Source organism: Coenobita brevimanus, chromosome 21 (assembly GCF_032717465.1).
Source record: "Coenobita brevimanus isolate Jiangsu-jjx chromosome 21, ASM3271746v2, whole genome shotgun sequence".
In the NCBI taxonomy this organism is placed as follows: domain Eukaryota; kingdom Metazoa; phylum Arthropoda; class Malacostraca; order Decapoda; family Coenobitidae; genus Coenobita; species Coenobita brevimanus.
The window spans coordinates 28,036,631-28,049,446 of NC_136974.1; the positions used below are offsets into that span (position 1 = coordinate 28,036,631).

At 41.7% G+C, this 12,816-nt stretch overlaps 1 protein-coding gene across 2 annotated transcripts in view; it reads left to right on the forward strand.

The window, feature by feature from the left end:
• Positions 1 to 12,816, forward strand: part of RIC-3 (RIC3 acetylcholine receptor chaperone) — a 488,355-nt gene that overhangs the window by 347,716 nt on the left and 127,823 nt on the right. For both annotated transcript variants that reach the window (XM_080266705.1, XM_080266706.1), the window contains one exon: positions 5,705 to 5,770. In XM_080266705.1, the coding sequence (XP_080122831.1) occupies positions 5,705 to 5,770 (66 nt within the window). The remainder of the gene's footprint in view (positions 1 to 5,704; positions 5,771 to 12,816) is intronic.

A 12,816-nucleotide genomic window follows, 5' to 3' on the forward strand; every position in this document is an offset into this window, starting at 1 on the left:
TAGAAATGTAGTGATAAAAGACATTAAAGTGGAAGTGCAGGAAGTGTATAAATTACTGGAAACTCAGGATGTAAGGAAAGCCCAAGGACCGGATGGAATCTCTACCTGGGTACTGAAAGAGTGCAGAGAACAACTGGCAGATAAGATGTACGATTTAATTGTGTGTTGTCTGGAAGAAGGGAAAGTGCCTTGGGAATGGAAGAGGGCCAATGTGGTACCAATTTATAAGGGAGGAAACAAGGAAGAACCCCTGAATTATAGAGCAGTGGCCCTGACCACCGTAGTTGCAAAATTATGCGAGAGAATCCTGAAAGACAGATGGATAAAATATCTGGAGGAGACGAACATATTGGCTGAGAGCCAGTTTGGATTCTGAAGTGGAAGGTCTTGTGTTTCCATCTTGTTCAGCTTTTACTCAAGAGTGATTGACATGTTACGGGAGAGAGACAGCTGGGTGGATTGTGTGTATCTAGACCTGGAGAAAGCCTTTGAAAAGGTACCCCACAAGCGACTAATGTGGAAATTGGAACACATGGGAGGACTGAAGGGAAATGTCCTGGAGTGGATGTGTGACTTCTTGAGAGACAGACAAATGAGGACAGTAATAAAGGACAGGATGTCTAGATGGAGGGAGTAACAAGTGGAGTCCCATAGGGCCCAGTGTTAGCGCCAGTAATGTTCCTGATTTATGTAAATGATATGGTAGATAGAGTGAACAGTTATGCAAGTCTGTTTGCTGATGATGCAAAGATCTTGAGAAAAGTGGAAGTCGAAGAAGACCGTAAAATGCTGCAGGAAGACCTGAATAGGATCTAACGGAGCCAGTTGTGGGAAATGAAATTTAATGCAAAAAAATGTAAGACATTGGAAATGGGTAAGAGTATCAAAGAGGTCATCACTGAATTATATGATGGGTAATGAACGAATAAAAAAAGTGAGAGAAGAGAAAGATTTGGGAGTGGTGGTCCAGGATAGTTTGTCACCAGAAAAACACATTAACAAGATAGTTAGAGAGATGTACAATCTCTTGACTAACATACGAGTGGCATTCCATTATATGGATGAGGAAATGAAAAAATTGATAGCGGCCATGATCCGCCTCAGGTTGGAATATGCGGCAGTAGTGTGGTCCCCACATAAGAAGAAAGACATAAATAAGATCGAGAGAATACAAAGAACAGCAACCGAGATGGTCCCCAGCCTGGCAGATCTGTCCTACGGAGAGAGGCTGGAAAAGCTGGATTTGCCTTCCTTAGAAGAAAGGAGAAAGAGTGGAGACATGATTGCAGTGTTCAGGGCCATGATGGGAATAGATAGAATTGGTAAAAATGATCTGTTTCTATGGGATGGGAGAGTAACAAGAGGACATGGAATGAAACTGAAAAAGCCAAGTTGTTTCAAGGATATCAGGAAATATAGCTTTCCATATAGATGCATAGACCTGTGGAACAGCCTGGACAAAGAGATCGTCCAGTCAAAAAACTTAAACGAGTTCAAAGCAAAATATGACAATGTGAAAAAGAGATGGGACCCCATGAGCGTAGCTAATTTCCTGTATATCACAACTAGGTAAATACACACATACACACACACACACGGGAGACAAGCTTGGGTGGGGGAGGGTGGGGGGACGGGGAGTTAGACAGCCGGGGGTGGGGGAGGACGGGAAAATGGAGTGGGAGACATGCGTGGCATTGCTGAGTGTGGTGGGGGATGGAGGAGGGACTGGGGGAGAAGAGAGGGGATGGAGGGAGGACAAAGAGAGCCATGTGCACCACCACATCCCATTCAGACACTCTCGTTTCAAACCTAGAGAGGGTCAGAATGTTTGGACTAGTGAATCAGTGGCTGTTTGGATTGTGGGAATGTTTCCCCATTTCTTTTGTTCAGTCTAGCGAATCATCGGTTATTGATGCGTCGGGAATCTTGGTATGGGAGTACAGTTTTTACACTATGTAGGGAATTGATGCCCCCTTGTAGACAGTGGCTCACCAGACTTGCATCAGGGTCCTTTCCAAGATGAGGAGCAGGGATATACTGTATAAGGAGGTTTGGCTACCAGATAGACATTGTAGCTGCTCCACCCAGGGTGCACAGCACCACCACAAGTAGGCTCCCCTTTAGTGCCTATGAACAGTAGTACTTCCAGTGAATTAAATCTGCATCTTAGCAGCATTGCATATGCAGCTGAAATGTGATACTGCTGTTCCTTCACTGCTCAAGAATCTTTTATTTGACTTAAATAAAAAGAATGTCCGTTAGCATCACAAAAAATTCATACAGTTCATTAGTAAAAACAGAGGTGGAAAGTACATGTGTGAATTTTTCTTGTGTTGGTTTCTATGTCAGTTGTTTATGACACTCATGATGTAGTAGTTGTTAGTGAGTGATTCACAGTCCACTTTGTAAACTTCACACATAGGGCAGTGCAACACCTCGATCAAAACACTATACTGCAAGCCCCCTTCTCCAGATGTTCACCCATCAGAGGTATTCATTAATAGAGTTAATTGAGTTCACATAGCTACTGTCCATTCAATCTGGTAATTTCTGTTGGCCTTGCCCCCCTCATTGCCTCATCCATACTTTGTTGGTAGTTGTACTGTTGGCAGCACATATGCAGCACTACCACTGCTTTCAAACCAACAGTTGTGGTAAGAACATCACCAGAGCTTTTCATCTTAGTGTAGCACTGCTGCCTCTGTGTACTTAATCTTTAATTTTTCTTATTATCATCCTTTATGGCAAGCAGCCATAACCTGTGATCCATTTAGCCACCAATGACAACAAGTCTATGTGCACCAGCAGGCCTGCAGGGACTGCTTGTGTGATTTTGTCCTCAGTAGTATCCTAATTTCTTTTTAGATTTTACTGCAGTGTCTTTAAAATTTCATTGGATTTGCAGCACCATGGAAAACATTTTGAATAATGTGAAAAACTGTGAAGAATAGCCCTACCATGGGACGATGACAGTGGAGTGGGTCAGTCCATTATGCATGAAAATTGGCACCAACTTTTATGCCAGCAGCCAGTCACCGCCTGACCTACAAAGGGGGAGGATGGCATTCCACAAGCAGTTCTGCCAGACCTGTTGGCGCATGTAGACTTGTCATTATTGGCAGCTAAATGGATTACAGATTATGGATGCTTGCCATAAAGGTAGAATAATAAGGAAAATCAGGGATTAAGTACATAGAGGCAGTTGTCTCGCATTCAGATGAAAAGCTTTGGTGAAGTTATTACTACAGCTGTTGGTTTGAGATTGGTGGTAATGCTACATAGGTGCTGCCAGCCATACAACAACTGCCAAGCAAACATGGATGACGTGATGAAGGGGACATGGCCAACAGAGATTTCCGGTGGGAATGAACAGTAGGCTTAGTTCAGGACATCAATCAGCTTTCTTAAGTTATCAGCTTAGATTTGGGTTGGATGGAATCACAGAGGACATCTGTGCCCCTTATAGAATAAACACACATAACATAAAATGCGTAGTGGAGCACTGCACATTACATGCAACATTAAGACAAAGACACAACATCAGCAGTGTTGGGAAGCTACAGGAAAACCCCGTAGTGGTGGCTGCATATCTGTGGTCAGTGGGTCTGCTAGGTCAGGCAGACTAGGATGAAGAACAACAACAAAGTGCTGGTGTATACTATAGCTCTCCGGTGCTTGTAATTTCTAGGAGAGCTGGGGAGCATCGTAGCTCAGTGGTAGGGTGTCAGGCATGAGATCGTGACAAAGACACAATATCAGCAGTGTTGGGAACCTACAGGAAAACCCCTAGTGGTGGCTTCATATCTGTGGTCAGTGGGTCTGCTAGGTCAGGCAGACTAGGACGAAGAACAACAACAAAGTGCTGCTGTATACTATAGCTCTCCGGTGCTTGTAATTTTCTAGGAGAGCAGGGGAGCATTGTAGCTCAGTGGTAGGGTGTCAGGCTTGAGATCGTGAGGTCGAGAGTTCACGCTCCACCTTGGTGGCTGCTGTGCCGGGAGGGGAGACTTCGATACTTTGAAGCCATAAAATTATGTTGTCCTTCATTTCCTTCATTTATGATAGTTAGAACTGTCGCTTCGCACTGGAGAGAGACATGACAACTAAAGTACCGTTATATCTTCAAAGATAAAATTACAGGATGTTGCTGCATCCAAATCCCCTGAGATCCATTTCATTGGCAGTCGGTTTAACTCTCTTCACTTCTCTTCCTTAGATAAGGTACTTAACCCCTTCACTGTGAAAGGTCCCCCCTGAGCTGATTATAACTGTGTGATGGAAATCAGAATAAGATAAAATTGATTATATCCTGCTGGCAGAGTGACTTGAGGTAGCTTCTAATACTTCAGTACACACACACACACACACATATATATATATATATATATATATATATATATATATATATATATATATATATACACATACATGCACAGTAGATGCTCAGTTTAACGAACTAATTCAGCCAACCTCCATTCCGTTATATCAGATTTTCCACTAAATCAGGTTCCATAACCAAGTTCAATATAAAGGAAAATTTCCTAGTATTTCAAGTCATTTTCACTAAATCCTTTAAGCCAATGGCCAAGCCGATTTCCTAATAATGTACACCCAAACCTAGCATACTATGTTAACTCCCAATCCTACACACAGCAGTCTGAACCCATAATTAATACCCCCACTTAAATGCATTATTGTGTACACGTTAACAGTGATACGTACAATACTGACAATATTAAAATAAGCATACATAAAGTTTAAGGTGAGGATAGTAGTGTACCAAATACTGTAGTATAGTAAATAGGGATAGTAAACTACATTAAGGCTTACCTCCAAAAATAGGGGTTCTGCACTTGTCTCAGAATATGCCTGATGCAGGTAGCCATACTGGCCCTCCCAAACCTGTGTCAGGCTTGGATGTGGTTTAGTCATTGTCAAAGTCACCCTCCATCAGCACTCAAGGTGGTGCAGGGGTGACAGAGGGGCTGGGGAGCATTAGGGATGGTGCTCCATCTTCTCAGTTACTTCCAGTTTCTGGCCAAGAGAAAGCCTCACTCTATCCTGCTTTTCCTGAATCTTAGGCATGGTTCTTAAAAGAGTTTGGTTCACTGAAAAAATAAATAAATACTGTAAATAGATAAGGCTGCAATACACAGGCAAAGCCACACACACATGCAGAGCAGTTGTTTACAGTTGGGGATCACATGAAGACTGCATGGTTGGCGGGGATGTGTGGCAACACTGCACACTGCCGATTAGGGGAGTGTTTTTGGTATGGGCTCCATGACGCGCTTGATTTATGGGACTTTTTCCAGTAATTTGATGGTTTTTGGAACAGAATTTCCTTAATGGTATTAAACACATTTTAATGGAAATTTTCCTTTAAATTGGGGAAAAAAAATCCGGAAAAAAATTATTCCATTATCTTGGGCTTCCGCTAAATCAGTATTTGTTAAATCGAACATTCACTGTATAAAGTATATAGCCTTCACTGACCCATGCATTATGAGAGGATTCTCCCAAGCTGAATAAAATTGATCCTGAAGGGGTTAATTTGCCAGTAGATTCACAGATAACTGTATGCTGTCACTGAGTAGATTAATTCCTTGTCATCCATGCATTTCACCAGTCCACAGATGCACAGATAACACAGTATGACACTCCTTCCTAGATAGTCCACTACTCCACATGACTCTGTCCACAGATAGGCCTGGATAGTGTGATGGAGACCTCGGCAGTTACCACCAAGTCATCCCCTTCTGTCAAAAAGGTTTCCATCTATTTTCATCCCTTCCATGTTGGCTCAACGGTTTTTGAGTTAATTCATGGCTGCATGCATCATTTAACCCTTTCAATCCAATGACATGTTTAATTTTATTTTTGCTGTGTTCCGATGATTTTATTCAGCTTAGGAAGAGAATTCATATTGGGAAGGGGTTAATGGAGACTGTTTCTAACCCCATCACCACACATGGTATCTCCAGAGTTAACAAAATCATTTGGAGGTAACAACTACAAGTATATACCAGTAAAACATGTCACTGGATTCAAGTGGTGAAGTAGTCTTTCATATTTATGCATCTCTTTTTGTAAATTATTTCCCTAAGTTTTATTCCTTTTTTATTGCAGCTCAGGCTGGTGCAGTAATCATTATTATAAACATGGGTGCTGAACACATTACTACAGTACAGCAGTTCATTAATTATGAAATGTTGTTGTTATTGCTTGTTGTGTGTAACAGGTGTTTCAAAACTACAGACTGATAACTTGTGCCAGTGCACTGCTGAGGGTCTCTTTTTCAGGATTCTGGAATAGGGTTGTTTTGGTTTTGCATAATTTTTATATACACCATGATTCCTTCTTCTTTCCTTTAGTAAAGAAGTTCTAGAAAAGGTTAAATTCATAAATCTTTTAGCTAGCTTGCCATTAGTTCTCCCAGATTATTTGTTATACAGAAATACATATTTTCATCACTGTTGTACATAACTAAAACAGGTCCATAAAAACAGATCATAACATACATATCAATAACCATTGCTAGTTATCTCAAGACATCACATGAATATGCTGATACATTGTGGGGATGTCACTTCTGTAGTCAGTTTTCCAAAGTGATTGCATAGGAGGGGAGATTCTTCAGCATGTGTCATGTTAAGTACTGCTTGACTAATTCCTGTGTTTCAGCCCATATTAAATACATGCTGCTGTCACAGTATTCTCTCATAGGGATCCCAGATTTTTTTGTGTACAGGTAAATTGAATTAACTTCATTACAGTGATTTGATGGACTGTGTGGTGAAATGCTGAAGCATGGGGGAGAGATAGTAGTAGAATGGATGTGGAAGATGTGCAGATTGGCCTGGGAGGAAGGTAGAGTCCCGGAGGATTGGAAGTCAGGTATAATTATTCCCTTGTACAAAGGAAAAGGGGAAAAAGAAGTGTGTGGTAATCATAGGGGCATTTGTCTTCTTAGTATAATAGGAAAAGTGTATGGTAGGATACTTACTGACAGAGTTAGAGAAAGAACAGAGGAATTAGTTGGAGAAGAACAGGGAGGCTTTAGGAAGGGAAGAGGCTATGTAGATCGGATATTAATTCTTAGATCTTTAGTGGAAAAGTTTCTAGAGAAGGGAAAGAAGTTGTATGCGGCTTTCATGGATATGGAGAAAGCATATGACAGGGTGGATAGACAAGGATTGTGGAAAGTATTAAGAATATATGGAGTAGATGGGAAGTTGTTGAATGCTGTGAAGAGTATGTATGATGGTGCTAAGGCTGCAGTGCGTGTGGATGGTGAACTAAGTGAATTTTTCTCTTTGAAGGTTGGGTTGAAACGGAGTGGCCCTGGTGAGAGAGGATAGTGTTTGGAAACTCCCTGTACTGTTGTTTGCAGATGATACTGTGTTGTTGAGTGAAGACGAAGGGGAGCTGCAAGGCTTGGTGGATGAGTTTGGGAGAGTGTGTAAGAAACAGAATCTAAAGGTGAATGTAGGGAAGAGTAAAGTGATGGTCTTTGAGAGAGGTGAAGTCAGTGAATGTACTGCGTGGTTGGATGGTGAGGAATTGGAAAATGTGAGTATGTTTAAGTACTTGGGTAGTGTGATGAGTAAGGATGGAGGTTTGGAGGGTGAAGTGCTTGAAAGGGTACAGCAGGGAAGAAAAGTTGCTGATTCTTTGAAAGCAATGATAAGAAACAGGGAAGTGAGCATGGAAGTGAAAAAGTTACTACATGACAGTATTGTGATACCAACTCTAACGTATGGAAGTGGAGCTTGGACGTTGTTGGAAGGACACAAGTCAAGAGTGAGAGCAGTGGAAATGAGTTATTTAAGAGGAGCCTGTGGAGTCACATGGAGAGAGAGGCTGACGAATGAGGATATAAAGGAACTTTGTGGTGTGGATGTGGATGTGATAGGAAACGTTATGAGGAACACACTGAGGTGGTTTGGCCATGTGGAGAGGATGGAGGGTGAGAGACTGACGTGGAAATGAGTTATTTAAGAGGAACCTGTGGAGTCACATGGAGAGACAGGCTGACGAATGAGGATATAAAGGAGCGTTGTGGTGTGGATGTGGATGGGACAGGAAACGTTATGAGGAACACACTGAGGTGGTTTGGCCATGTGGAGAGGATGGAGGGTGAGAGACTGACATGGAAATGAGTTATTTAAGAGGAACCTGTGGAGTCACATGGAGAGACAGGCTGACGAATGAGGATATAAAGGAGCGTTGTGGTGTGGATGTGGATGTGACAGGAAACGTTATGAGGAACACATTGAGGTGGTTTGGCCATGTGGAGAGGATGGAGGGTGAGAGACTGACGAAGAAAGTGTATGTGAGTGAGGTGGAGGGGGGAAGAGGGAGGGGGAGGCCGAGGATGAGATGGAGGGATGGGGTGGAGAGGTATATGAGAGAGGGGGGTGTGAGTTGGGAGCAGGGCAGTGAAATGGCAGGGGACAGGGCGACGTGGAGGCGATTTGTTTGTGGCCATTCCAAACAGGATTGAGGCGTCTGGCAATAGATAGATAGACAGACAGTGAATTAATGAAATGCTGTATGTCTGGAGTGACAGGATGGAGTAGTAATTAACCACTAAGAATGCTGGACAAGTTCCACACGCCTTCCACACCTCCCCACTGTGCAGAAGTGCAATATGGTGTACAGAGGTGCGGTGTGTGGTCACTTTGGTAAAAAGGTGCGGAAGTGTACTGTAGATTTGCCCACACACACGTTCGCACATTTGAAAAAGAAAAAAAGAAAAGAAATATAGAGACATTGATCACGCAGCATTTGCATGACAGATTGGTCATAGATGATATATAGTATTAAATACTAATACTAATCATTGCAATCAGTGATCACACAGGCATGAGGTGTCCCAGCTGCATATTTTCTTTTTCTCCAAATCAGACGGCAAATGTCCTCAGATCACTCGATCAGCCAAGATGGCCGAATAGACGAAATTCGGTGACCTGCCTGGCAGTATATTATTGACTAGTCTGTCGCCTGATAGGTGAAACAGGTTGTACCTGTGAATGAAGTAATATAGTATTAGTATAAAATACAATTAAATGATATTGTATTCTAGTAATTTCCTGACTTCTCATAACAAAAGAATGATTTTGTTGTATTAAAACTTTATTTTCAACATTGAAAATTAAATAAAAGTAGAGTAAACCCTCGATATAACGAACTAATTGGGGGGAGTGGTGGGTTGCTATATCCGATTATTTGCTATATCCGATGATCGTTATTATCCGAGGGATTACCGACCCAAGGTCACTATATCCATGGAGTCGTTTGGGCCTATGTGGGGAACGACAACCAAAACTTACTTTATGAATTTTCACATGGAGAATTCAGTGGTTTACGTAGTTATACATGTACAGTAAATACCATCCTGTATAAAGTTGCACATATAAATACAATGCCTATAATAAGAATACAATATAATGTAGTACTCTTACAGTACACTTACCATGCCAGGAAGTGCCAAGACATGATGCTATAGTCACCATTGGAAGAGGAGGGAGGCAGGGGGGGATTTCTGAAGAGGTTAGATGCTGACACCACACAGTACACCTGTACACCAGAGCACGTAAGGAAGAAAGAGCTAAAATAAAGGAGGTAGTAAAGGAGAGAAAGGCAAAAAATTAACAGAGAATGGAGGAAGAGAAGACAGTGTTTTATTGGAGAGTTATGGATCAGAAATTGAGGAAGTGGTACCAATTGAGAGAAGGAGAGAAGAGGGTATAAAAAAGAACATAAAAAGTTTGAAAGTGGCATATACAAATGTTGATGGTTTAATATCGGCAAGGTCAGAAATCAACGATTTCTTGAGAGTACTGTACATGAACGTGATGTTATGTGCATTGTAGAGACCAAGTTAAGAGAGGATATTGATATCCAAATGGGAGATGGTAAATACAAACTGTGGAGAAGAGACAGATAAGAATAAACAGGAGGAGTGATGATAGCAGTGAAGAACAACATAAATGTAGATACTTTGGAAATGGGAGAGAGTAAGGCTGAAGTGACCGATATGAAATTAGAAACTGGAGAGAATGGCAAGAGAGATATGGCAGTAGTATATGTTCCCCCTAAGACAAGAGCATGGAATGACAATGAATACCAGGAGATGTTGTCAGACATGGCTAGTTATCTAGAGAAAGTGATTGAGAAAAGCAACAATTTAATATTAATGGGAGACTTTAATTGTAAAGAGGTGAACTGGGAGGAATGGGACTCAGGAGGCAGTGAAGATTTGTGGGGCACTATATTGTTAAATATAACAATGAATAATGTGATGATGCAGTGGGTCAAAGATGAGACACGATTCCGAGGTGTGGACACACAAGCAAGATTAGATATACTGTACTGCAAACCAAAGAACCCGACGTAATTGAATCTTTGAAATATCTGTGTCCTACTGGAGAAAGTGATCATGTGGTCATTGAGTTCCAAATCTATCTATCTATTACCAGACGCCTTAATCCCGTTTGGGGTGGCCACAAATAAATCGCCTCCACATCCCTCTGTCCCCCGCCATTTCACTGCCCTGCTCCCAGCTCACACCCCCCTCTCTCATATACCTCTCCACCCCATCCCTCCATCTCATCCTCGGCCTCCCCTCCCTCTTCCCCCCTCCACCTCACTCATATACACTCTCTTCATCAGTCTTTCACCCTCCATCCTTTCCACATGGCAAAACCACCTCGGTGTGTTCCTCATAACGCTTCCTATCACATCCACATCCACACCACAACGCTCCTTTATATCCTCATTCATCAGCCTGTCTCTCCATGTGACTCCACAGGCTCCTCTTAAATAACTCATTTCCACTGCTCTCACTCTTGACTTGTGTCCTTCCAACAACGTCCAAGCTTCACTTCCATACGGTAAGAGTTGGTATCACAGTACTGTCATGTAGTAACTTTTTCACTTCCATGCTCATTTCCCTGTTTCTTATCACTGCTTTCAAGGAACCAGCAACCTTTCTTCCCTGCTGTACCCTTTCAAGCACTTCACCCTCCAAACCTCCATCTTTACTCATCACACTACCCAAGTACTTAAACGTACTCACATTTTCCAATTCCTCACCATCCAACCTCGCTGTACATTCAATAACTTCATCTCTTTCAAAGACCATCACTTTACTCTTCCCTACATTCACCTTTAGATTCCGTTTCTTACACACTCCAAATGATAATAGGAAATGTGGTACCAAGAGATGAGCTTTATAGGCAGGGAAGATACAACTTTGGGAAAGCAAACTTTACAGGATTGAGAAAAATTTTTGAAAATACAGATTGGACAAAATTCAGAGAAACAAGAGAGATACAGAGGAAGTGGGATATCTTTCTAGACCTCTATAATTCGGGAGTGGAAAAATATGTGCCAAGAGTAAAGGGGAAAGAAAACAGGAGAAAAGAGTGGTTTAATAAAAGGTGTATGATAGCAAAAAAAAGAGAGGGACACAGTGTGGAATAACTAGAGAAAGAGAGGTAATAATAGAACAAAGGAAGAATATAAAAGAACTAGAAATGAATATACAAGAATACGTAGAGAGTAAGAAAGGAACTTTGAAAAAGGTATAATAGACAAATGTAAGGAAGAACCCAAACTGTTTTATAGATTTGTCAATGGCAAATTGAAACAAAAGGAAGGAATCATGAAACGAAAGTAGAAGGAGAGGTCTATAAAGATGCGGCAATGCAAGGTGAAATAATGAACAAATGTTTCCAGTCGGTTTTCACTAATGAAAATCTTAAATATCGGGACCAACTGCCTAGCCCCGGGCTCCTACGCTCCTCATGGGACAATGTAGGATTGGATGATGGATGGATGGAAAATGTGTTTGTGGAAGGGTAGGGAGTGACTAGAAATGTGATAAAAGATATAAAAGTGGAAGTACAGGAAGTGCATAAATTACTGGAAACTCAAGATTTAAGGAAAGCCCCAGGACCAGATGGAATCGCTAATTGGGTACTGAAGGAATGCAGAGAACAACTGGCAGATAAAATTCACAGTTTAATTGTGTGTTCTCTGGAAGAGGGGAAAGTGCCTCAAGAATGGAAGAGGGCAAACGTGGTACCCATTTATAAGGGAGGAAACAAGGAAGAACTCCTGAATAATAGACCAGTGTGTCTAACCAGCATGGTCACAAAATTGTGCGAGAGAATCCTGAAAGATAGATGGATAAAATATCTGGAAGAGATGAATGTTTTGGCTGAAAGTCAGTTTGGATTCAGAAGTGGAAGGTCATGTGTTGAGCTTTTACTCAAGAGCATTTGACGCGCTACAGGAGAGAGACAGTTGGGTGGATTGTGTGTATTTAGATTTGGAGAAGGCCTTCAACAAGGTACCCCATAAGAGACTAATGTGGAAACTAGAGCATGTAAGAGGACTGAAGATAAACTCCTGGAATGGATGAGAGACTTTTTGAGAGACAGACAAATGAGGATAGTAATAAAGGACAGGATGTCTGGATGGAGGGAAGTAACTAGTGGAGTCCCACAGGGCTCGGTGTTAGCACCAGTAATGTTCCTGATTTACATAAATGGTATGGTAGATGGAATGAACAGTTATGCAAGTCTGCTGATGATGCAAAGATGTTGAGGAAGGTAGAGGTTGAGGAGGACTGTAAAATGCTGCAGGAGGACCTGGACAGGATACATGATTGGAGCCGGATGTGGGAAATGAAATTCAATGCAAAGATATGTAAAATATTGGAAACGGGTAAAAGTACCAGGAGGCCATCACTAAATTATTTGATGGGTAATGAACCATTCGCAAAAGTGAGAGAAGAGAAAGATT